The following is a 26,601-nucleotide window of genomic DNA, read 5'->3' as shown; positions in this document are numbered from 1 at the left end:
ATCCACTGTGGCTCCACCTGCCCTGGGTCACCTACATGAACCTGAAGGACTGATGGCTTGTCTGGGCATGTTCCTGCTGCAAGCAGTGTGGCATCCCACAACAGGACCACCTGGACACGCACGCAGTGCTGAATGTGCTCCATGGCATGTTGCACTTAAGCTGCATGGACCAGCTGCAGGCGGGTGAACCACTCTGTGGGCCTTAGAAGTGGAGGTCCTGCAATGTTGAGTCCTGTGCTCCCAGACCCAGCCACCAAGGCCACCAGCCCTGCAACCTCATGCCACACACGCACAACCAGCACCAGGTCAATGCTGTAGCCAAGACCACTGGCTTCCTGGACATCCTCACCCCACCCTATGACACTGACCATGACCAGGAATGCCACTATTACTGGGTGCTGGATCCTTTCAGGCCCAAGGAGGTCTTTAGCTCCACCTAGAGATGGAGTGGCTCATGGAGACCCACAAAACTAATGACTCCTGCGGTGAGGAAGAGGCCTATCCAGGCACTAAGGCCCTCCTTTGAAACCACCAGATCTGCAAGCAGTGGGCTTCAGCCTGCCCTGCCCGGACTAGGACCTGGATGCCTCTGCACCCGTACAGGGCTCTCTCTGTCCCTAGCCTGGGCTTTGATCAGCAGCTGTTTCCACTGAGGTCTTGGGAATCTTGGGCCACTGGACAGCAGCCACCAGCCAAGGAAATGGAGGGAAGCCAGGCTGTTTGCTGTGCTGTCACTGTCACAACAGCTTTGATGTGGAGCAGTGTGGACCCTCTGAAGTGCTCTCACCCTAAAGCCATAATGACAATGTTCTATATAAAATATACTGAGTGGTTTTCCACTCCTGCCCTTGAATTTCTGCCCTTATAGTTTTACTTTAGTGTGGACTGTCCAGGACCCAGTGGTTTGACTTGCTTGTTTAGTTCCAGCCATTGATAAAGACTAAGTTTCAGGAAGTGAGCTACTTTTAAGGAGAGCTGTGTGTTCTGCCTAGCTCCTCCCCAGTGAAAATCAAATCTCACTTGCAGAGTTCTGGAATCACCCTCAACACAGAACTGTACAAATGGAGGACAAGAATTTCTTTCTCCCTCCCTTGCCTGGTGGCCACAGTAGACTGACTCAGGTAGTGGCTACTAAGCAATTCAGCACCTGCCTGTCTCAGTGAGCACTGGCGCCTTACATCTGATCCTCTTCATAAGACCTCAGATCTGTCCCCTGAGCAGGTTTTGTTCAGACTCTCCATTAATGAAGAGTCCATTACCCTCAGGTGACCTTTTTCTTGTCATAATGAACCTTAAGAGATGACAAGTACTCTTCTCTAAGCAGAGATTCACAGTCTGAAGCTCCAGCACCTGCAGTTTCCACCTCCTGAGGAGAAACAGGGAGAGTCTGAGAATCTTCTCAGGGTCCCAACATCCACCTGTGCTTCTATTCCCCATCCTCCATCCTGGACATCCTGTGTCCTTTTCAATTTCATCCTCATCGAAATTTTCCTTATGTTTTTATTCCCATCTTTCTTCCTCTTATTTCTTGAAGTTCAGAGCCTCATTCCCAGGGCCCCATGCTTGTTAGGCAAAGGTTCCTCACCTGGGGTTCCTGACAGAACTCTCACTTACTTGGCTCCACTCTCTTCCCATTGGATCAAGTTTGTTCCCCACTTCTAACACCTGGGGGAGGACACAGATACAGTTCCTTCTGCCATCCCAGAATGCATTCAAAGTAGTCCTCCACTCCCAGAGGCCTTTCCTAGGAGGAACTCAGCATAGCCTCACCTTGTTAATTTCTTCCTTTGCTTCATCAGATGTCACTTCCACTTCTCTCTATGTCCCCAGCTCAGTCCTCCATAGATCACACCACCCTCCATTCCATATTCCCCGAGTCACACTCCCCTGGGATTGACAAGCAGCATGCCAATCCCACCCAGGGTGACCTGTAGAGTCTCCAGGTCTCCAGGCTTCATCAGGATTCCTAGGGGGAAGCAAAGGAAGGACCAGGCCTGCGCTATGGCTTCATGACATTAGTGCGTCTCCTGGTGAAGGCCTCCATGAACAGAGGAGGGAAGAGCTCCATGGGCAGTGTCTCCAGAGCAAATGACCAGGGCCTCGTTCCTCAGCAGGCTCTGCCCTGCCAGCTGCAGGAGGGTGGGTGGGGCCTTCATGCTCATTCTGAAGGATCTGCAATGAGAGGCTCCTCGAAAGCATCCAGGATGACACCTGCTTCAGACCGAGGCAAAGAAAACCCCTATTCACCAACCAAGGACCCAACTGAGGACTGGAGTCATTGCTCTGCAATGAGGAAAGGGACCTCAGTTTACCCTATTTCTCCTCATCACCCGAGGGCTGCAAAGCCGCAGCTCTGTGACTTAAGTGGGAAAACCCACCATGACCCATTCCACAGTAGGACATCCTTTCTAGAATTGTAGATGACACTGGAGGCCTCCATGTGCATGGACAAATAGAAAGGGAGTCAGAAAGATGTGGAATGAGGCAACTAAACCAAACCCTCTAGAGTAGGACCTGGGATGAAGGGAAGGCCTGGGAAGGTGTTGCTCTGTGTTGTTGGACTGTGGGTTTTTTTGTTTGTTTGTTTGGTTTGGTTTGGCTTGGTTTCTTTTTGGTACTGGGGTTTGAACTCAGGGCCTATACTTGAGCCATTCTGCCAACGCGTTTTTGTGATGTGTTTTTTCCAGATAGGGTCTCATGAGCTATTTGCCAGGGCTGGCTTTGAACCTTGATCCTCCTGATCTCTGCCTCCTGAGTAGCTAGGATTAGAGGTGTGAGCACCTGCATCTGGCTTGTTGGACAATTTGACACTGATGATGTCCTGTGTTACTGGGGACAATGGATGGAAAACCAGTGAGGTTCAGCTCATGAGCCCTTATGATGGCTGGACGTTGAGACACGGCAGTGAGAGCAGCAGCCTGAGTGCTGTGTCTTCCACGTTACTTTTAGCCAGCTGTGTTCTTTCCAAGTTGGCCTTTCAGTGGCTGTCACCGAAGGTAGAGTTTCCATGTGACCTGCAGGTCAGGAGCACCTACCACTTGTCAGGTGCCATGCTGAGATGTGGGGACCCAGGGGTGGGAACACCATCCTTACCATTTCAGTGGCCATTCCGTCTAACAGGTGAGATTTTGAAGAAAACCAGTAACAGTTGACTAAGCATTCCTTTGTAATGCAGCAGTGAAGCTCCTGGGGTTTTACCAGAGGGATTGGCCCCACCTGGACGGTTATGGCTGCTCTGTTCATTGCCAGTATTTGGAATGTATCATGGCTTTCTTTAGTAGGTGAATGAATAACCAAACCATGGTCCTGCCAGACACTGAAAATCAATCATGGGGGGTACTGTGTGAGGAAGGTGGGTGTGGGGAGGGGTCTTGGATCCTTATGCAAATTACCCAGTGAAGGAAACCTATCATAGAGGCTACATGCTGGATGATAATCTGCAATGACAAACCATGGAGACATCATAAAAGCCAGTGGTTGACAGGATCTGGTGTGAGGCCGGGTGCATACCCAGAGCACACAGGATTTCAAGCACAAGAAAGGATTCTGTGTTACTGCAATGTGGAATCCTTTCATTACATGTTTTCCGAAACTGGTGCACTGTGCAACAGCAAGAAGGAGCCCTGAGGTCAACTATGGAGTTCGTGTCCTATGAATGATAAGGATTGTTTCCTGCTGGAAGGGGACAGCACTTCTGCAATAGGCAGTGCCTGTGTGGAGCAGGGGATATGGCAACTATGGCGCTTCTGACCAACTTTTCTGATTCTAAAACTATTGTTAAAAAAAAAAAAATCAAGGCAACTATAAAAAATAAGTGTGCCCAGGTGCTGGTAGCTCACATCTGGTAATCTTAGCTACTCAGGAGGCAGAATTAAGGAGGATCACATTTTGAAGGCAGCCCAGGCAAGTAGTTGGAGAAATCCTATCAGGAAAATACCCAATATCAAAAATGGCTGGTGGAATCACGCAAGTGGTAGGAAGCACACCTAGCTACCTTGAGGCCTTGGGTTCAAACCCTCATACTGCCAAAAATGATTAAGTGTAGCAATTCAAACTCTAATACTTTATTCTTCTGAATATTTATTTATTTTTGAGGTACTGAGATTTGAACTCAGGACCTCACGCTTGCTAGGCAGGCTCTCAACCACTTGAGCTACTCCACCAGCCCTGAATATTTATTAAGTAATATTGTCATTCACTGAGGTTTACATTTATTTTTTAAAGTTTCATTTCTTTATTTTTAATAAATGTATTCTGAGAAAGGATTTTACTATATCCTTCAGGGTAGCCTCAAACTTACAGTCTTAAATACCTCAGCCTTCTGAGTCTGGGATTACAGTCATGTGTGTCACACACCGCTTAATTTTCCAATCACTACTCAGCCTTTTTTTTTTTTGGTATTTTTCATGGAACCCAGGACCTCACACATGCTATGCCAGGGGTCTACCACTGAAAACACCCCCAGAGCAAGTGTTCTTTTTCTTGAACCAGCAAACCAAGTTAAACACTATTCTCATATACTACTGCATTCTGTGAAAGATCTAAATTTCCTTTATAACTTTCAGAATGATTTATATCTTCATAATCACTTAAAAATCACAACTCCACATTTCCTGCATGGCGAGCAAGGAATGTTCCTTCCTTTCCCCACCCCACCCCCATTTCTCCCCACTTTATCTTGCTTATTAAAAAAATCCTTCCAAAATTTCAAAAAATCACACACAGGATGGATGCTCAATAGTCTCCCAGAACAGCAGTTTTGTAAATGACCACGGGAAGCAGTGGGTCTGGAAAACACTCACGCCTCTGTCCTGAGCGTCCAGCAGAGGGCGCACGAGGCCCACAGCTTGGATCTTTTCTGATCACTGGAGGTCCGTCCTGGTGCTGGGTTTTATTGTTATTTTTTCAGTCCTGGGGATTGCACTCAGGACTTTCCATTTACTATGCAGATGCTTTACCACATTAGCCACACACTCACGAATCCAGTTTTGTGCCCCACTGTCCACCCCTGCTGCCTGCTGCAGTTCTTCTGTTGGGATGAATCCTGACCAAATGGAGGCCCCATGGAGACTGAGACTCATTCTGTGCCTGATTGCCTATTATCCTCCTTGTTAACAGAAAGGAAGGGCAAATTAAAGGATGTGGTAGCTTTGGTCCCTAGGAGGGATGAAGAGGGGAAAATAAGCACTTCTCTTTCCATGATGCCTACCCCCTGCTTCAGATGGAAGCCTTAGTACAGGAGAGGAATATTTGTCCCCATAGTGCAGGCCTTGCATGCAAGGGGCAACGAAATGGTTAAGAGTTTGCAAGAGCATGGCATCTGAAATATGGCTTACACCCAATTCCCTTTCCATGCATTTTGTCTTTCCCTTTCCCCGGCCCCCAAGGACGCGCCTATGGTCCACCCCAGCCTGAGCACCATGGATTCCAAATGGACAGTGTCCTTTCGAGTGGGTCTGAGCAGCTCACTTCAGCTGACAGCCTTGTGTGCATAACCACTGACCAGCCACACATGGTCAGAGAGAAGGAAGAATGGAAGGAATGGTCATTGTGGCTCTGATTGTTGATACCAAGAGTTCTTGGGCTTCAGCCTTACTGCTGAGACAGCTCAGTGCCTTCAGTTCTCTATAGTCATAGGACTTTCCTCCCTTCACACTGGACACCAGGATGACAGATCAGGGAGATAAAGAGGGTTTGCCTGGATGTTCTGACCATTTTTATATAGAAGATCATGCAGGGGCAACGCCCTCGTGCACCTCTCCAGCCTGAAGACACATCTGCACATTACCATTCATATTTCTGAATGCATTGCTCCCTATGTCAGTCTTTCCCCTCTAATCTGAACCATTCTCCATTACCTTCATTTTTGTCAAACCTGTTGAATAGTAGATGGAAAACACTTGCTCATTGTTCCCATGGCCAGACCCCTAGGCCTTGGCTTTCACTTAATAGTAGCCAAGAGAAAGATTTGGAAATTTGAAATCAACTAGGCATATATCCAACAGTAGCTTACACAGTCTACCATGTTATAGATGCATCGGTTGCCACATTGAGGGCAGTGCTTAGTACTCAACAGCACCATCTTGGGCTTCCTTGAGGCCCTCAGTATATCCATGAGCTCAGCACAGTCTTGGGTAAATCTCCATGTGCCCACAGCCGCCAGCCTTTCATAGCTCTCCAGAGGGGCAGGGTACAGCTCCTGGATCAACTGGCTCAGCCTGGCAGTGTGGTGCAGCAGGTCTTTCAGGACACTCATGGAAATAGAGTTCCCAAATAAGTTGATCCTGCTGAGCTGGGAGCAGTGGCTCAGGGCAGGCAGAATGGCAGTGAGCTGGGGGTCTCTGATCTCACAGTCCTTCAAATCCAGGGTCTTCAGGGTTTCTGTGACTTTCTCTAGCAGGACTTGGAGGAGCTCAGGATGCACATATGTCAGTGGGACTCCTCTCAGACTCAGGTGTCTGAGCTGGTTGATGCTCTGGCATTGGGTCAGATGTTTCAAGTCTGATTCTGCAAGCTGGCAATAAGTTATTGATAGTGACTCCAAGGGGGTCTTCAGACACCTAAGGACAGACACAGCAGTTAGTCCTGGCTAATGTACTGTAGGGTGGAGGAGGGTCAAGAATGAATTGAGGTCAGAGAGCACAACTTTTCCCATCCACACCCAAGTGGACCTGACGATCTCTACATGGTCGATACCAAGGATGCCGCATGTTAAAGAGCGTGTTCTCTAGTCTCCCCATTCTAAGCTGAGGTCCTTCACCATCACTGTGTGACTGGCTCACTGGCCCATCTCCACCATGCCCTTTCCTCACTGTCACACACAATGCCCCAGTTCTGGCCAGTGGAGACCTGCAGGAAGGACAAACCCAGGCAAATCTGGAAACCTTGCTGGAGTTGCTACCTGTGTGGCTCACTCCTTCCTGTATCCCCAGCATAGCATCTGTCACTGTCCCCTTGCTTCTCTGCTGCCCTCAGCCTCAGCCCCAGTGCCACTCACTTCCACCAGTCCCTTCGCTGCCTGAGCACAACACCCACCACCTCTCAGAGAAGAGATCTTAGAGACAGGACCCTTTCTCCTCAGACAGCTTTGGAGCTCAGTGCTCCTGTGGTGACCTGTCCAGGTGTGAGTTGCTTCCCTCCTTCAGTGTCCCCTCTCCTTCCTACTTTCACCACCTGAGGAAGACACACCTCCTAGGGAGGAACTCACAGCCCACCTTCTCTACACCGGCACCCCACAGCTCTAGTGTGGTGACTCCTGTAGGCCATCCACCATATGTGTCCCTTCTGACTTTGAGAAGTTATGAGCATCCACACAAAAAGATAAACTGGAAAAAATCAACAGTTAGATAGCTAATGCACACATCACACTGACATCAGCGCTGGCTGGCACACAGCAGGCTTGGTTCTGCTCGGATGAAAGCTCCCATCCGTCCTCACCTGAGCACCTGATGCAGGTGGCTGTGGAGGAAATAGGCCATGCTCATACTGAGCTCTTCAAGGCAGCTGAGTTTTCCCAACTGAGAAGCGAAGGTGGCGACAAACTGATCATTCTGTTCTGGAGAAATGCATGCCAGGACAAAGATTTGAAGTTTGCGCAGGTTTCTCATCTGGCCCAGATAATGAGCAAGCAAGGCCAGGGTGTACAGGGTCAAGGGACAATTCATTTCCACCTCCTCCATCCAGTCTGGCTCTAACAGGGACATGACCCTGTGGATGGACCATACCCTGGAGCTGTAGGTGCTCAGTTCCCAAATCTTCATCTTCCTACAGCACAGCTGTATTGAACTTTTCCTCTGCTGGACCCACTCAAACAGGTACGTTTGGAATTCATTCATGTCACAGAGATCAAGGTTAAGGTCAACTATCAGCCTGAAGGGCTGCTTCACCCCTGTCCTTGGAGGTACATCCACTACTAGGTTCCTGCTCTTAGCCTGTGTTGCCCAGCCCCCAGCCATGGCTTCAGACAACATGTTCCAGAAGTTCTGGTGCACAGACCACAGGTCCATTACCTGCAGTTTCCACCTCCTGACGAGAAACAAGGAGAATGTGAGAATCTTGAGAGTTCCAATATCCACCTGTGCTTCTGTTCCCCATCTCAAACATCCCTGCTGCCTTCTCAATTTTGTGTCTGTGTTAGTTTTCCTTGTTTTGTTATTTCTGTATTTCATTTTTCTCTTTAAGTGTTGAGGCTCTAGGCCCAGGCCTCAGGCAAGATAGGCAAAGGGTCTTTCCCCGGGCTGCTTGGCGGAATTCTCTTCCTATACTTTGCCCCATACCTCTTGAATCTAGCTGGTTCCTTCTTGTACCATGTGTGGGAACTCCTTCTGCCATCTCTGCATCCATCCTGAGCACTCCTCCTCTGCTGCAAACTGATTCCCAGGTGGAGCTCAGCAATGGCCCTCGCCTTTCTAATCTCCTTGTTTGACTATTAGATGATTCTGGTCACCTTCCTTCCTACTCTCCATGATCTCAACTCAGTTCTCCCATGATTCAGGGTCCTCCCTTCCATGCCCTCTGGGTCACACTCACCTGGAGCGAACCTGCTGGCCAAGCAGCATGTCAACCCCATCCAAGGCAACCTGTAAGATCTCCAGTTCTTGTGTCTTCACCAGGGCCCCCAGGGGGAGGCAGGGGAAGGGCCAGGCCTGCACCATGGACTTCATAATCTTAGTGTGTCTCCCAGAGAAGGCCGCCATGAAGAGAGGAGGGAAGAGCTGCATGGGCAGTGTCTCCAGAACAGAGATGGCCAGGGCCTCGTTCCTCAGCAGGCTCTGCCCTGCCAGCTGCAGGAGGGTGGGTGGGGCCTTCATGCTCTTTCTGAAGGATCTGTAATGAGAGCCTCCTGGCATGCATCCAGGAAGATGACTACTTCAGGACAAGGCCAAGAAAACCTATACTCACCATCTAAGGACCCACTCAGGATCTGAGTCATTGCTCTGCAGTGGTGGAAGAGACTGAGTTTACCCTATTTCCCCTCAGCACCTGAGGGCCACAAAGCTACAGCTCTGTGACAGCGAGCAGCAGGATAAGTGTGTCACCAGCACAAGGTCAGTATTGCCCATGGATGTGCTACCACTGCTCCTGTGTATTCAGTCTCTGCTGGAAGGGACACAAGGAGCCATAAGCTCAGCCCAGCTTTTCTGTCATAAAGTTTCTGGTCACCTTCAAGTTCCTAAAACAAAAGCAAGGGAAATCCCATGTGCCCTGCCTCCCTACGTTCTCTGTTCCTTCTATGTTACTCTGCCCAGGAAGGATGGAGGAGACTGGAAAAATGGTGCCATTCATTTCCCTTTTCCAATCCTTGAAGAAGTGATTGTGGAAGCCATGGAGCAGGGAGGCAGCATGTGGGAAATGCTGACTCTGGGGCGGAAACCCTGAGCCTAAGGTGAGCTCTGAGATGGGCATTCCCATGTGCCAGCCCTGCTCCTAGGAGCACTGAGCCCTGGGAGAGGAGCCTGGGAAGCCCAGAGCAGAACAGGACTCCATCTTTAAAGTCTGCACAGGCTGGGGTGGAGCTCAGTGACTAAGTGTTTCCTGGTAGGCAGAATGCCCTAATTGTGTCCCCATTGCCACTAAATAAACAAATAAATAAATAAGACCCCAGAGCAAAATACTGTACAGAATATTTTTAAATTTCCTTTTTTCTCCTCCTTTTTCTTCAGTACTTGTTCTGTTGTGACAATGTCTCTCTCTATAGCTTCAGCTGGCCTCCAACAATTAACTATCCCACCTTAGCATCCCAAATGCTGGCATTACAGCTGCTCCACCATGCCCAGTCCCAGGTTTACTTTTAAACTGACTTGCAAGGGAGGTGTAGAACCAGGTGGGGACACCTGTGCCTGCAACCAGACCATGGGGCTGCTGGAGTGGGAGGATTGTGAGTTAGAATTACAATTAAGTCTGGCTGATGAGTGAAAACAAATCTCCAAAATAATTAGATGAATGAATGCATGAAAAAAATAAAAACAAACTAATAAATTACAATAATTTAATGTGTAAAATCACTAGAGCACCTAGACTGATAACTGTAATTTAAGGGACTACAAAGTAATATTTAAATTGTTAAGTAATAAAAGTTCAGTCACATGATGGTGGTGTTTTAGAAAACGAAACAAAAGCTTCTTCAGAAATTTACAAATGATACACTGTTGGTGGGAATGTAGACTAGTACAACCACTCTGGAAAAAAATTTGGAGGCTACTTAAAAAGCTGGACATCGATCTACCATTTGATCCAGCAATACCACTCTTGGGGATATACCCAAAAGACTGTTACTCCAGAGGCACCTGCACATCCATGTTTATTGCGGCACTATTCACAATAGCCAAGTTATGGAAACAGCCAAGATGCCCCAGCACTGACGAATGGATTAAGAAAATGTGGTATCTATACACAATGGAATTTTATGCAGCCATGAAGAAGAACGAAATGTTATCATTTGCTGGTAAATGGATGGAATTGGAGAACATCATTCTGAGTGAGGTTAGCCTGGCTCAAAAGACCAAAAATCGTATGTTCTCCCTCATATGTGGACATTAGATCAAGGGCAAACACAACAAGGGGATTGGACTATGAGCACATGATAAAAGCGAGAGCACACAAGGGAGGGGTGAGGATAGGTAAGACACCTAAAAAACTAGCTAGCATTTGTTGCCCTTAATGCAGAGAAACTAAAGCAGATACCTTGAAAGCAACTGAGGCCAATAGGAAAAGGGGACCAGGAACTAGAGAAAAGGTTAGATTAAAAAGAATTAACCTAGAAGGTAACACCCACGCACAGGAAATCAATGTGAGTCAATGCCCTGTATAGCTATCCTTATCTCAACCAGCAAAACCCCTTGTTCCTTCCTATTATTGCTTATACTCTCTCTACAACAAAATTAGAGATAAGGGCAAAATAGTTTCTGCTGGGTATTGAGGGGGGGGAGCGGGAGGGGGTGGAGTGGGTGGTAAGGGAGGGGGTGGGGGCAGGGGGGAGAAATAAACCAAGCCTTGTATGCACATACGAATAATAAAAGAAAAATGAAAAAAAAAAAAAAAAAAGAAGTGTAAGATAAAAAAAAAAAAAAAAAAAAAGAAATTTACAAATGAAAGCCAGGCTTGGTGGTGCAAGAAAGTAATCCCACCCACAAAGAGAATAAACGAGAGGATCATGATTTCAAGGTCAGGTGAGCTACACAGCCAGACACCCTCTCCAAAACCAAAAACAAGAAGCTTCAAAATTATCCGAACAAGAGAACACCCAACATCTGTGTGCCAAGCATCCTTGGCTCAGGCCTCTACCCTAGCTTCTCAGGAGGCAGCAATCGAGAGGGTAGAGGTTTGAAGCCAACCCAAGGAAATAGTTCCAGAAACCGTACCCCAAAAATACCCAACAGATTCACTTTTGGTTCATCAGCGTGATGCCTGGGTGTTTACGCCTTTGCACGACACATGCCTCTCTCAGACCTTGTGTTGTTATGATGCACGTTACCATTCTGGCATAAAAAATAAAGATATGGAAGCAAATAAATGAATAAAACAAAATACCCAATACTAAAAAGAGCCAGAGGGGTAGCACAAGAGGTAGAGCAGAGCCTACCAAGCATGAGGCCCTGAGTTCCAACTCCAGAATTGTCAAAAAAAAAAAAAAATAGCCAGGCACCAGTGGTTCTCACTTGTAGTCCTAGCTACTAAGGAGACAGAGATCAGAAGGATCATGGTTCAAAGTCAGCCAAGACAAATAATTGAGACCCTATCTTGAAAAATCCCATCATAAGGAAAGGACTGGTGGGGTGGCTCAAGTTGTAGGCCCTGAGTTCAAGCCCCAGTTCTGAAAAAAAAAAGAAAGAAAAAAAATCTGAGATGAGTACAACGCTGAGTTAAGTCAAAACCAAAGTCTTAGTTCAGCAGCATGGCTCAAGTGTAGTGCGCCTGTTTAGAAACTCCCCAAGTTCAAACACCAGATCCTCTAAAAAAGAAAAAATCTTATAACTGTTCATCTGAAGATGCAGAAATCATAAGGTTCTCAGTGGCACCCTGGTGCAAGGCCACAGCTGACCTGGTTGAGGGAGGTTCTGGGGTGTCCATATGAAGGTGACTTACCGGATGTGAAAGAAATGCCCAGAGCTCTCTGACTCCCAGCAGGGACAGGCAGTGACTCCAGGCTCCAGGACTCTGCTTCTCTTCCTTTGGTTCTCCTGAAGCTTTATTGACCTTCCTACAAGCACTTCCCTTTTCAACTGCTTGTGTCCAATCAGAAAGCAGCATCTGATCAGACTACTGAAGCTCCACCCAGTTAATCCTCCCTCCCCTGCTCAATTTAGTGAGTTAGATGTCCCTCCCTGAAAGCGAAAGACTCAGGAATGGTGTGAAGGTCAAGGACCCACTCGTTGATCCACTGCACCCCATTTGAGGTGGTTTTCTGCTCTGGGACCATCATAATCCTGAGTGTGACAGGAAAGCATCAGTCTGTTCCTAATATTAGAAAAAGCAAACCCTGAAAATATCATCGTTTGGGGATGTTTGGTTTTGTCAACCTCAGTTTGGAACACCTGTAGTCCCAACTACTTGGGAGGTTAACAGGGAGGATCCCTTGAGCCAGCTCCTTGGAGACTAGCCAGAGCATAATCCCGAGTCCCTTCTCTTCTCTAATTAAGTAATACTAATTAATTAATGTACTGATCAATTAATGCATCTGGCAGAATGGAACACAACATTCTAAGCTTAAATACTTGAGAATACATTTGAGCAATAAATTTAAAAAATTCAGAGATAATCTCTAAGCAAAAGGACACTGGCTGTTCCCACAGGCTCTAATCCTGGACCACAGCTCACAAACACATTGCAGGGCCCCAACCCAGTTCAAAAACCACAGCAGGAGAAAATCTACCCCTACAATCTCTGGGGATTCCATAGTGTGGAACCCTTGTTTCAGTGGATGATGGGAAGGGTGAGGGTCATAAATTTCTCTCTGCTCACTCTCTCTATGACCCAGAAACATGCGATGCTCACTTCACTACATGCAGGTCTTGCTGCATGGGCTCTATAATGTGATGTTAACCAGACCCATTGTTTAACATGTATCTCTTTCTCTTCAAGCACTTCTGAAACATCAATGTGTGGTTTATTTTTTAGACAAGGTTGTCCTATGTACCTCAACTCTCCTTGAACTCTGTCCCCCTCCCTCTGCCTCCTGAATGCTAGGCCTAACTGCTGTGTTTGGAATCACAGAAAGTAAGGAACAACAAGTATACAGACACACTTAAATGAGCATTAAATAATTTAAGTTGTACCAAGGTGAAGGTTATAAATATCTGAAAAGGGAGTGCTCCGGCATTTTAATCCTATTTGAAAATGTAGTGAGACCAGCATGTGATCAACCATTGTGTTACAGTAGGAGAATTTTGCTCTTTGCAGTGTGGGAATGGAACTCAGCCTCCAGCAATCCAGGCAAGTGCTCTACCCCTGAGCTCCATCCCCAGCTGGTAATCACTTTTAAATTATTGATAAACCACCATACCAGCAGGGTGTGGTGGTACATGCCTATAATCCAATACTGGAGAGCAGAGGCAAGAGGATTGGGAGTTTCAGTCCAGCCTGGGATCACAGGAGATACTGTCTTAAAAAATATAAAATAAAGTAAAAAGGAGAGTTAGTGTGAGAAGAAAAAAGGGGAGGGGAAACTTACTTTTTTAAAAGGAAAACAAAAGCATGGGTCTGGAAGCATGACTCAAGTGGTAGAGTGTCTGCCTAATAAACACAAGGCCCTGAGTTCAAGGTTCTTCTTCCTATCCATGGGGGTGACCTGTGTCACATGAGAGGTGGTGGCCACTCTCCTGGGAGGGCTGAATTGCTGAGGGGGCCTAGGCAGAGGACAGTTTGCAGGAGCAGTGACCTCCTGGCCAAGGCCTCGCCCTCAGTCATGGGTCTTGGCACCTTCTCCTCTTCGTCCAGATTCTCAACTCCACATAGACCTGGCCTTTCCATGGCAATGCAGCATCCTTTCTCTAGGCACGGCTTTCCTTTTCTTGTTCCCACAGGAGGAACTGTCTCCATGATGTCATCCTCAGTCACCTTCCCAGGGACCCGGCCCATGTGCACTTGGGTGGGCTTGGGGAAGGGCTCCCTTCTCCTCTCCTTTTCCTCTCTTTTTGGTGGTTTGGGTTTGGAGATAGAGTGTGTCCTATCATCTGTCCTACAGGAGAAGGGCTGGTGAGCTGGTGAGCTGGAGCTGTGGGACCCATTGGAATTTCCAGAGAGGGGACATAGAGCAGGAGCTAGAGTCACTCTGCTGCAGTAGAGCTAGAGGTCGAGTTGGAAAGAGACCTGGTGCTGTGACTTTCCTGGAAGTAGTGTCCCTTCCCCCCATCCCTGCTAGGACCTTCTTGCTCCACTGAGTGGTGGCCCCCTTGTCTTACAGGATCCATGGACTTCTTGTCAGAGTGACTTGGCTTTTGGTAGGACATGAAGCCATCCATCTTCCTGCTGCCACCACGTCCTATTTTTGACCCCAGAAAGGCAGTATGATATTTTTCTGCAACAGATTTAGTTCATGTACTGTATTCTTGATTATTAAAATACTCATACAGTTTTGGGATTTTGAGTTACTAAATATTCATGATATGTCAAAAGCACAATAAGGATTGAAGCCAAGAACCAGGCCTTATGTATTAGATTCACCTATCTATCTATCATCTATTGATCAATTTATCTGTCCATCTATTCATTTATTTATGCATTTATGGGGATAGGGACTCATCCCACCTCTCTTGAGAGCCAAGCAACCCTGTTTCTCTGAGCTCCACCCCAGCCTGGGCAGACTTTAAAGGTGGAACATTGCTCTGACCTGGGCCTCCCAGGATCCTCTCCCAGGGCTCAGTGCTCCCAGGAGTAGGACTATCCCATGGCACTCTCTTCCACCATTGCAGAGCAATGATTCCTGTCCTGAGTTGGGTCCTTGGTTGGTGAGTAGGGGTTTTCTTGAAGCAGGCATCTTCCTTGGATTGCCAGGAGCCTCTCATTGCAGATCCTTCAGAATGAGCATGAAGGCCCCACCCACCCTCCTGCAGCTGGCAGGGCAGAGCCTGCTGAAGAATGAGGCCCTGGACATCTCTGCTCTGGAGACACTGCCATGGAGCAGGAGAACTGGAGACTGTATAAGTCTGAGTTGGGGAAATACAGAAATGGGGGAAACGGTGGACCTGAAGCATCTGTTGGAGCCAAGGGAGTATTAGAAAGGCCAGCTGGGCACTGGTGGCTCATGCATGTAATCATAGCTAATCAGGAGGCAGAGATCAGGAGGATAGCAATTCGAAGACAACCTGGGCAAATAATTCACAAGACCCTATCTCAAAAATGCCCATCACAAAACAGGGGCTGGTAGAGTGGCCCAGGGTGTAGGCCCTGAGTTCAAACCCCAGAACCACAAAAAAAAAGAAAAGGTATCTGGGAGCCAGGTCAGAGCCTTGCTGAGCTCCACCTAGGAAAGGATTTCTGAGAGTGGGATGCAGCAATGTCCGAAGGAGCTGTAGCTTGGCTATTGTAGTGCTGCGATAACATGGATGTGCAAATGGATCAAGAGAATGTGGTACTTATACACAATGGAATTTTACTCAGCCACAAAGAAGAACGAAATTTTGTCATTTGCAAGTAAGTGGACGGAACTAGAGAACATCATCTTAAGCAAAGTTAGCCAGGCTCAGAAGGCCAAAAATCTCATGTTCTCCCTCATAGGCAGATTATAGATCCAAAACAAATGCAGTAATATTAGTGACATGGGTCACACACTAAGGGTAGAACATGCATGGGAAGAAAAGGGAAAGAGAAGGAAACCTAAAATTTGAATGTGGTTAATGTGCTCCCTGTTGAGGAGCAAATAAAGTAATCTTAAATTAGCAGAGGCCACTCTGGAAAAGGGACCAGGAAGTAGTGAAGAGGTCTGGTAGAAATGAACCAATGTGGGTTGCAATACACAAGTGCATAGAAACAATGCTAGGAATCTCTCTGTAAAGCTATCTTTATCCCAAAGTAGCAAAAATGCTACGTCTTTCATATTATCTCTTATGTTTTCTCTTCAACAAAATCAGAGAAGAGGGCAGAACAGGTTCTGCCTGGAAGTGGGTGGTTGGGGGTGGGTGTGGGGGAGAAGTGGCACAAACAATGAATACACATGTAAATAAATGTAAAAATGATAAAATATAAAACGAGAAAGAAAAAATAAATAAATGCATTGAGATAGTTGAAGGAAAAAAAAAAAAAAGAAGGAGCTGTACCCGCGTCCTCCCACGGATGCTACAATGGGAAAGGGGTGGAGAAAGGAAGCAAGAGTTCTGCCATGAAGCCCAGTCGAGGAGCCTTGACCTAGCAAGCAAAGGGCCCTGGGCCTGTGGTACAACACTTCAAGAAAAAAGAGGAAGAAATATTGGAATAAAAACACAAGGAAAGAAAGAAAGGAAACTAAGATGGAGATGAAATTGAAAAGGGCACAGCTATGTCCAAGATGGAGGATGGGGAATAGAAGCAGGGTTCTTGTTGGAATCCTGACAAGATTCTCAGTCTCTCCCTGTTTCTCCTCAGAAGGTGGAAACTGCAGGTGCTGGACCTGCTGACTGTGCACCAGAACTTCTGGAAGGTGTGGGCTGGAAACATGGCTGAGGACTGGGCCCTACAGGTCAAGAGCAGGAACTAATCAGGGTCACTCCTAGGACAGGGGTGAAGCAGCACTTGAGGCTGATAGCTGACCTTAGCCTGGAGCTCAGTGACCTGGATGTGCTGCAAATGTACTTGTTTGAGTGGCTCCCACAAGGAAAAGGTTGATACAGTTGTGCAGAAGGAAGATGCAGATTTGGGGACTGTGCACGTGTGGCTCAAGGGCATGGCCCACCCATAGGGTCCTGGGCCTATTGGAGCTGGACTGGATGGAGGAGGTGGTCCTGCATTGTCCCTGGACCCTGTGCTCCCTGGGCATATTTGCTCCTTACCCGGGCCAGATGAGAAACCTACACAAACTCCCAATCTTTCAAAGCCGTGTGTTGAAAAACGTTTCCAGACAACTACAAGCAACTTGCGGCTACCTTCACTTCTCAGTTTGGCAAACTTGGCTGTCTAAAAAAGTTCTGTATGAGAACTGCTTATTCCTCCACAGCCACCTGCAGCAGGTGCTCAGGTGAGGACTGCTGTGTGGAGCAGAGTCAAGACTCTGGAACCCAGGAAAGTGGTGCTGGTCCTAGCCGGATGCTACTCCTCACAAAAAGCTGTCATCGTGAAGAACACTGATGATGGCACCTCAGATGGCCCCTACAGCTGTGCTCTGGTGGCTGGAATTGACCACTTTCCCCGCAAAGTGACAGCTGCAGTGAGCAAGAAGAAAATTGCCAAGAGGTCAAAGATCAAGTCTTTCATGAATGTTTATAACTACAGTCACCTTATGCCCACGAGGTACTCTGTGGACATCCCCTTGGGCAAGACTGTTGTCAACAAGCTTGGTCTCTTCAGAGACCCAGCTCTTAAATGTAAAGCAAGGTCAACTTCCGGGAGAGATACAAGACTGGCAAGAACGAGTGGTTCTTCCAGAAGCTTCAGTTTTAGATGGTTTTTTTTTTTTGTTCCCATCATTGAAAAAAAAACAAAACCGACTTTTCAATATCAAAGGGTATATATCCTGGTGGATGGCCTGGCATGGGTCACCATGCTAGAACTGTGGGGGGAGTTGTAGGGAGAATAGGCTGTGAGTTCCTCTCTAGGAGTCTTGTCTTCCTCAGGCAGTGGAAATAGGAAGGAGAAGGGAGCATTGAAGGAGAGAAGCACCTCACACATGCACAGGTCACCACGGGAGCTCTGAGCTCCCCAGGTGTTTGAGCAGGAAAGAGCCCTTCTCCAGGTCCCCTTCTCTGAATGGTGGTGTTGTACTCAGGAAAGGAAGGGAATGGTAGGAATAGTGTGGCACTTGAGTTGATGGTGAGAGGGAGGAGTGAAGAAAGGGGACAATGACAGATGCTATGCTGAGGATGCAGGGAGGAGTGAGCCACACAGGAAGCAACACCAGTGAGGTCTCCAGATCTTGCCTGGGTTTGTCTTCCCTGCAGATCTCCAGTGGCCAGAACTGGGGCATCATGTGTAACAGTGAGGAAAGAGTACTCTGTAGGTGGGACAGTGAGCCAGCCACACACTGATGGTGAAAGGACCCACCCTAGACTGGAATGACTATAGAGGACACTCTTTTACATGCAGCATATTGATCGTGTTCAGATGGTCAGATCCACCTTGGGTGTGGGTGGAAAAGGTGGTGCTCTCTGATCTCAAGGTCATTCCTTACCCTCCTCCATTTGCCAGAACTAACTCTTTTGTCTGTCCTCAGGTTCCTAATGACCCCCTTGGAGTTCCTGTCAATAACTCACTGCCAGTTTGCACATCTAGGTGTCTGAGCATCTGCCAGGTGAAACACTTGGATCTGAGAGGAGTCCAATTGATCTCTGTGTGTCCTGAGTCCCTCCAAGTTCTGCTAGAGTTGCAGACACACTGAAGACCCTGGTCTTGGAGGTCTGAGGGCTCTGGGATCCCCAGCTCACTGCCCTCCTGCCTGCCGTGAGCCACTGCTCCTAGCTCACTCTGTCCATCTTCTTTGGGAACCACATCTCCATGCCTGTCCTGAAGGACCTGCTGTGCCACACTGCCAGGCTGAGCCATTTGAACCAGAAGCTGTGCCCTGCCCCTTTGAAGAGCTATGGTGGTCGGGGGCTTTACGCACAGGGACATTTTCTCAACATTGTGTTGAGCTCATGGATACACTGAAGGCCATAAGGCAACCCAAGATGGTCATTTTCCGTATTGACTCCTGCCCTCAATGTGGCAACAGATGAGTTCATAACATGGAGGGGAATATGTTGCTCTCAACGCATGCCTGGCTCACTGCAAATATCAAAAGCTTTCTTCTGGGTATGGGATGTGAGGGTCAATGCTTAGGGATCTAGTCAGGGAACATAGAACAGGTAATTTCTTCCCTATGGGTGTGAGACTAGTGAAGGTGATGGAGTGGGGTTTGGATTTGGGTGGAACAGGTTGAAGTAGGGAGAGATGGGACCTTAGGACATGTGTCTTAAGGAGTCAGAAATCTGAATCAGAATGTGCAGATGTGGCTTCAGGCTGGAGAGGTGCATGGGGGTGTTGCTGTTTCATGGACGTCCATAGAGAAATAGTCAGAAATGAAGGGAATCTTGAACTTTGATGCAAATCCTCCTCACCTCCATGGCAGATCCACCTGGATTCCAGTGTAAAAGTCCTGTGACTGTAGGGAAAGCAAAGGCCTTGAGCTCTGTCATCAGTGATGCTGAAATCCAAGACCTTGTGACATCAACAGTGAGAGCCATGCTGATCACTGCCTTCCATTCCTCCTTCTCTCTGAGCATCTTGTGTGTGTACATATTGGTCAGTGGTTAATTCACACAAGGTTGTCAGCTGAAGTGGGCTCCTTAGACCCACTCTAAAGGACAGAGATGATTTGTGATAGAGGGGATAGAATCTAGGCTATGGGGGACCACAGGCACAGCCATGGGACTGAGTAAATGTGAAGGACAAAATGCATTAAAGAAAATGGGATCAGATGCAGTGGCTAGCACCTTTAATCATAGCTACCCTGGAGGCAGAGATCAGGATTGTGGTTCAAAGCGAGTTGAGGCACAAAGTTTTAGAGACCCTATCTTGGCAATACCCATATAAAAAAAGGACTGGCAGACTGGCTCATGAGATTGAAGTCCTGCATAACAAGCACGAGGCCCTGAGTTCAAATCCCAGTACCACTAAAAAAAAGGGGGGGCTTTAGTGACATTTTAGTGGCCAAATTCCTTGGGGCTCCTGACTGTCTGCCTGCACCCAAGGCCTCCAATACATGGACAAATATTCACCCCTGTGCTGAGGTTTTACTGTGCAAATGAACTGATGGTGGGCTGGAAAGATCTTACCTTTGCAATTCTGTCTCATGTCTTTTTATAACTTGGTTTACACAGATCGCAGTAACACAGTCTTGGCTGAGAGTTCTCTACAAATGTTTCCTCCTAAACTTGGCCAATTGGAATAGACGCGATTCCCTCCATGGAGGCAGACATGAACACACAGACACCACACACTCAGGAGTCTCTCCTCTCCTTTTACACCTTGCTCAGCTGATCCCATTGTATGTATTTTTGAGCAGACCCTGGAGGGGAACTCAACGTCCCCTTCAAAATTCTAAACCCCATATACACAAAACCACTTTAAACGTTCCACTTCCCATGCCTGCAAATAAAACTAGTTACAGATAACACAACTGCTCAAGGAGTGGGCCCTTTTTAACCCCAAGTTTTGGTTCTAACAAGGCTAGAAGTATAATTCTCAATTCTGCAGCCTAGGTCACCTATATCTTCCATTCCTATAGAAAAACAGTGTAGGTGTAGCAAATCCTGGCTCTACTGATTAAGGAGGGGCTGAGGTAGGCCACCAGCAGCACAGCCAGAAGCCCAGCTCTGGACCATGGGGATCCTGGGACACTGAACAGGTCATGGCCTGTCCTTTCCTCTATTTTACTTGAGGAGATTAGAAAGAAGCAGGGTATGGGATTCAGCAGCTGGCTCAGGGTGTTTGCATTCAGTCGTCTGCATGCATGAGTGATTCAGCACCTCTGAGTCTTCTGCTTAGAGAAGAGTACTTGTCATCTCTTCAGGTTCATTGTGACAAGAAAAAGGTCACCTGAGGGTAATGGACTTTTTGCATTAATGGAGAGTCTGCTCTTAGGACAGATCTGAGGTCCAATGAAGAGGATCAGATGTAAGGCGCCAGTGCTTACTGAGACAGGCAGGTGATGAATTGCTCAGTAGCTGTTGCCTGAGTCAGTCCACTGTGGCCACCAGACCAAGGAGGGAGACAGGGAGTCTTGCCCTCTACCTGTATAGTTCTGTGTTGAGGGTGAGCCCAGAACTCTGCAAGTGAGATTTGATTTTCACTGGGAAGGAGCTAGGCAGAACACACAGCTCTCCTTAAAAGTAGCTCACTTCCTGAAACCTAGTCTTTACCAATGGCTGGAACTAAAGAAGCAATTCAATCCATGGGTAAATATCCATCCATAATAAGGTAAAACCGTAAGGGCAGAAATTCAAGGGCAGGAGTGGAAAATCTCTCAGTATATTTTGTAAAGAACATTCTCATTTTGGCTTTAGGGTAAGAACACTTCACATTGCCCACATCAAAGCTGTTGTGACAGTGACAAGACCAGCAAACTGCCCAGCCTGCCCTCATTCCCCTGCCTGGTGACTACTGTCCTGTGGTGCTGGCTTCCTAAGTCCTCAGTGGAAGCAGCTGCTGATCAAAGCTCAGGCTGGTGACAGGGAGAGACCTGTGTTGGGGCAAGGGCATCCAGGTCTTGATCAGGGTAGGGTAGGCTGACGCCCACTACTTCCAGAAACGGTGGCTTCAAATGAGGGTCTTGGGACCTGGATAGGGTTCTTCCTCATCCCAGAAGTCATCAGCTTTGGGATCTCCATGAACCACACATCTCAGGGCAGATCACAGGTGGACCTGGAGGCCTCCTTGGGCCTGAGAGGATCCAGCACCCAGTAACAGTGGCATTCCTGGTCATGGTCAGAATCATAGGGTGGGGCCAGGATGTCCAGGAAGCCAGCGGTCTTGGCCACTACATTGACCTGGTGCTGGTTGTGCATGTGTGTCATGAGGATGCAGGCCTTGGTCTGGGAGCACAGGACTTCACATCACAGGGCCTCCACTTCTAGGCACACAAAATGGTCGCCCACCTCCAGCTGGTCCATACAGATTAAGCGCAAAGTGCCTCAGGGCACATTCTGCACTGTGTGCATGCCCAGGTGATCATTCAGTGGGATGCCTGCACTGCTCTGCAGCAGGAACACACCCAGGTGAAGCCATCAGAGTCCCACAGGTCATGTAGGTAGCCCGGGGCAGATAGGGCCACAGTGGATGCAGCATGTTCCTGTCTGGGAAGATGTAGCGGTCCTGGGTGGGTACATGGGTCACCAGGCTTTCAACTTGTTTAAGGCTCTCTGTGAAGTCAGGAGGCATTGGCACCTCTAAGCCCCAGGCCCCTAGTGGTGGGCAGCGCTGTGGTCCCTGCTGCCTGGAAGGAAATGCTCGCCTGGTAAGTGACTCTCTGATTAGTGGAACCTGGTGTGTCAGGGTACAGGCTTGGCTGTGACTTTCTGCTACACAGGCAACCACATCCCATCTTTCACCCCTTGAGGACCCCTCCTATACACCCTGTCTTAATATGTTTGTCCCCATCTGTGAGCAAGTTCCCTAGGCTCTGCAACTACCTGCCCATTAGACCAGAGCCTCATCCAACCTCAGCAGCCAGGCTTAGGCACCTCCCAGCAAGCTCAGCAACCCACAGCCCATCCAGCTATTTATCCATCCATCCATTCTTCTATTTACTTGTGTATGTATGCATGGATTCACCTTGAGCAGGCTCTCATTACACAGCACAGGCTGGCCTCCCGCTCTAGTTCTCCTGCCCACTCTTTCCAGAACTGAGATTATAGATGTGTGTCTCTGCACCCAGCTAAACATCATTTATTTGACAGCAATGCCCATCATACAAAATAATTCTAATTCATTTCACATCACTCTTTATAAACCCCTGGAGAAGTTCTGGGTCCCTCTAAATCTAGAACCTCTCAAATTTAGTTCAAGCACAAAAACGATTTAATATATGATGTGATCTAAGGATAGTTTTTAAAAAAATGTCAAAAGGTTTAAAATATTTATGAAAGTGGCATCAGGAATCATTATGAAATAAGTAATAAGTCAAAAGTGTGACAATTAACAGATTTTAGAAGGAAATGTACAATGTGACCCACCTAGTAAAAGAAACACATGCCTTCAATTTTTAATAGCGATCAGAACAGGTTAGACCAGGGAAAATGAAGCATGGGAAACAAGAGCTAGGGATTCAGAGATCAAATTACAGTAATGATTTGTTTGATTAGAAGCACACAGGCACCAATTTCTTTGCTTTAAATTTCATACTCCCTCATTAATCTGCAACATACATTTAACAATAAGTAAATAAAAGCTCTCTCCCTGTCATGCCACCTTGCCTGAAGAATTAGTACACATTGGGAACAAAGCAAGGATGTCTAAAGACACTCATCAAGGGAAAACCATTTGCTGATGTGACTCCCAGGATCACAGAATTGTTTGCTGTGAAGGAAAAAATAATCTTAAGTAAGGGTGCCTGGATTAAAAGAGTATTTGATGAAACACACCTTCATAAATGTTTTATAAAATAGAATTACTGCTAAAAGAAGATTTCAATTGTATAACATTTTATCCTGCTTGCCATTTACTTAATTTACTCAATATTAGTAACAATCTCTACATTACTTTTGAACATTTTATGACACATTAGACAAGGTTGGTCATCATCAAGTTATAAAGTAATAACATCAGGCAATATCACAAATATCAGAGAGAGCTAGCAGAGAGGCTCAAGCACCTAGCAAGCATGAGGCCCTGAGTTCAAATCCTTTTGTCACTTAAAAAAATACATATATATAAAATTAGAGAAGCAAAGACACTGAAAGTTAAGTTTGACAGTAGATTCTTGGCGTCAGTCATCTGGGGTTCTGAGACCACTGTTCAGGAAAAACTGGGCAACTCAGGATGCAGAGTTCAGTGATGCACTGGGGATGCTTGATGCATTTTTCTAAGACATGCGGTCTTTCAACAGATCTCAGATTTTCAGTTTATGACAAGTTAAACACACTGACTTTTCCTTTTCCTTTAGGGTACCATTTAGTTTTGGGAGTGAGATTCTCACAGTATTAATGGCGGGCAAACACAGATCACACAACAATTTAACCACAACTGACATTAAGGCAGGACTGACTGGGCTTCTCTGCATCACCTGAGCTGCATGAGTGGGAATTTCCGTTCACATGCTGGAAATGTCTTTGATTTTTATTACCTACTATTTACTCTTGCAGTACTTGGTCAAAACCAAGTACAATAAATCCACAATTAAGGAGGGGTTAATCTGCATGGGTTTTTTTCCTTTCTTATTGTCATGACTGACAACTATGAAGACTGGAGTCACAGTCTATGAAGACTGGCATTATAAAATTAGCAGAGACAAACAAGCCTGGCTGTAAAACACACCAAGTTAAATGGATGGTGACAATTCCAAAGACATTTAAATGTTTTACTTTATCCATAATTTAGAAACCAGTCGCAAAATCTTTATGAAAAATCCAGGATTTAATCAGGCACATGAACTCTTAAAACATTTGGGTAACTTACTATATTTTTGACCAAATAGTTTTCCTACCAGCCAATTAAACAGACTCTTTCTTATATCATATAAATATGTTATATAGACACAAAAGCATACATATGGATAAAAAATAATCTTACAGATTTCATTTTAAGATTTTTACTTATGATTTAGGTTAATATAGTTATGCAAAATCTTGGTTTTCAAAGAATAGTGGGATTAAAATTCTATTTCTGAAAAATGAGCCAAATTAAGGCCATGTTTTTGCTTGGCTAAAGGTTTAAGATTTTATTTTATTTTTCTTGACAGGTAATTTTAAGAAGACTGTATGACAAATGCTGCTGATACAGTTTCTAGAGCAGATTTGTTTTAAAATGCAAAACTGGGATGGAGCTCCATGGTAGAGACCCTGGCTAGTGTGCACCAGGCCCTGGGGTTGATCCTAAGCACTCAAAACACATAAAATGGACAAAGTGTACAAGTAGAAACAGATGGAGGGCAACACTCCTCTGAGTCTGTCCAGGTGCCACTGGGCTCCAGGCTAGAAAATCGGTACCTTTTATTGGGAAGACAGACGAAGATACCAATCTGGACATTATGGCGAGGCCTTAAGTCCCTCAGTACCTGCCTCAACTTCACTTGAACCTGGGCAAATCTCTCACTGTCAATAGTATCCCAATCAGGCTCATAGCTTTCCAGAGGGGCAGGATACAGTGCTCGCCTTAACTGGCTCAGCCTGGCAGTGTGTCTCAGCAGGTTCTCCAGGGTGACCATGGAGATGCGGTTGCCAAAGAAACTGAACATGGTGAGCTGGGAGCAGCAGCTCAGGGCGGGCAGGATGGCATCAAGCTGGGAGTCGGTGATCTCACACTCCTCCAGGAGCAGGCTCTCCAGGGTGCCAGCCAGTGTCTCTAGCAGAGCTCCAAGGAGCTCTAGTCTCAAGTCTTTTAAAGAACAGTCCTGTAGGTGCAGGTACTTGAGCTGGCTGGTGCTGGGACACTGGGACAGGTGCCTCAAGTCTGAGAGCTTTAGTGGGGTTGACCTCAAAGAGAGGATCTCCAAGGGTGTCTGGCTCCTGAGGAGAGAGCAGAGTTAATTCCAGTGAATCGTGGTGGTGGTGGTGAGTAGAACCACATAAAAATGGTTGCCAAGAAGGAGACTTTGTGGACAAAGGTGGTTCTGCCCATCTGATGAAGGTCAGGCCCCTAGAGACTGTGTGCTGCAGCCTCTGCTCACTCAGTCCCCCATTCTAGGCTAAGGACTTTCACGGTCACAGTGGAAATGGCTCAGTGCCCATCTCCACAGTGCCCTTTCTTCCTCATTGGGGTTCCCACCTGAGGCTCACTTTCCTCCTGTATCCTCAGAAAAGCATCTTTCTCTGTTCAGAACATCTTACACCCGCTTCTCATCCTCAACCCCAAAGTTACACACCACCCACTACTCCATCTCCTGCCTGGGCTCCAAACCACCTTCCAGAGAAGGCTGGTCCCCTCTCACAGCTGTGAGCACAAAGCTCCATGGGGAGCTTTGCAGGTGTAGAGGGCCTCCCTCCTCCAGTGCCCCTTCTCCTTCTTAGTTCCACCACCTGAGCTTAGACTCCTAAGGAGAACTCACAGCCCCTCACCCTGGGTCTGACCCCACAGCTGACTTCTTATGGGGACACTGCACAGACCACTGACTCCAGTTTAGCCTGCACCAGTCAATACATTCCCTTTCTGGAGCCTTCCTCACTGTCCCAAGGCCAGTCCCTGGTGTAGGAGAGATGCTCTTTTACATCCACTGTAACTGAGAATGGCTTTGCTCAGGAAACAGCTTTCCATCCACCCTCACCTGAGTGTCTCATGCATTTTTCCATACAGGAAGAAGTTATTATGGACACAGAGCTCACCGGCATCTTCCTTTTTTCCCAAGATTTAGACTTTTAGGGAGATACGGCATGTGTTCCGGTGGCCATAGGATAGAATCCCTCTCTTATGAGGGTGAATGAAAATACACAAAGGTTACTCATCCTACCCTATAAGGAACAAATTCCATCATGATCTCCTGATTCCACATATGATCCACCTGCAGCTCCTGGATGTGGTCCAGCTGCATGACACACAAAAAACTTCCTGCATTTTATAAATTGAGTCTGTTTTAATATGGAGCTTTGTACAGCACAGCTGGATCTATTCTCTTCCTGGCCCAATGGAGGAGGTGCACTTGGAATTCATCTTTGTAGAATAGATCATGGATGCAGATGTCTACAAATACCCTCATGGGCTGCTTCACTACCATCCCTGCATCGTGACTTGCTGCTCCCTGATCAGTCGCGTCCTCTACGGAGCGGGCATTGGCAATGGCCATGTAGC

At 47.0% G+C, this 26,601-nt stretch overlaps 1 protein-coding gene, 1 non-coding gene and 1 pseudogene across 2 annotated transcripts; 2 read left to right on the top strand and 1 right to left on the bottom strand.

The window, feature by feature from the left end:
• Positions 1–1,877: 1,877 nt before the first annotated feature.
• Positions 1,878–8,810, bottom strand: LOC109701682 (PRAME family member 12-like). Its single transcript, XM_074079667.1, has 4 exons — positions 8,530–8,810; positions 7,438–8,025; positions 6,070–6,560; positions 1,878–1,966 (listed from the first exon to the last, which is right to left on the bottom strand). Exons 1-4 carry the CDS (start codon positions 8,808–8,810, stop codon positions 1,878–1,880), a joined length of 1,449 nt encoding a protein of 482 aa, XP_073935768.1.
• A 2,568-nt stretch (positions 8,811–11,378) lies between these two features.
• LOC141425403 (small nucleolar RNA U13) lies at positions 11,379–11,483 on the top strand. The gene has a single exon (XR_012450448.1). It is a non-coding gene; the product is annotated as a small nucleolar RNA U13 (small nucleolar RNA).
• A 3,540-nt stretch (positions 11,484–15,023) lies between these two features.
• LOC109701787 (large ribosomal subunit protein eL27-like) lies at positions 15,024–17,568 on the top strand (annotated as a pseudogene).
• The last annotated feature ends 9,033 nt before the right edge of the window (positions 17,569–26,601 follow it).

Source organism: Castor canadensis, chromosome 7 (assembly GCF_047511655.1).
Source record: "Castor canadensis chromosome 7, mCasCan1.hap1v2, whole genome shotgun sequence".
NCBI lineage: Eukaryota > Metazoa > Chordata > Mammalia > Rodentia > Castoridae > Castor > Castor canadensis.
The sequence above is the reverse complement of the archived record's forward strand: the minus strand, read 5'-3'. Positions and strand labels throughout refer to the sequence as shown.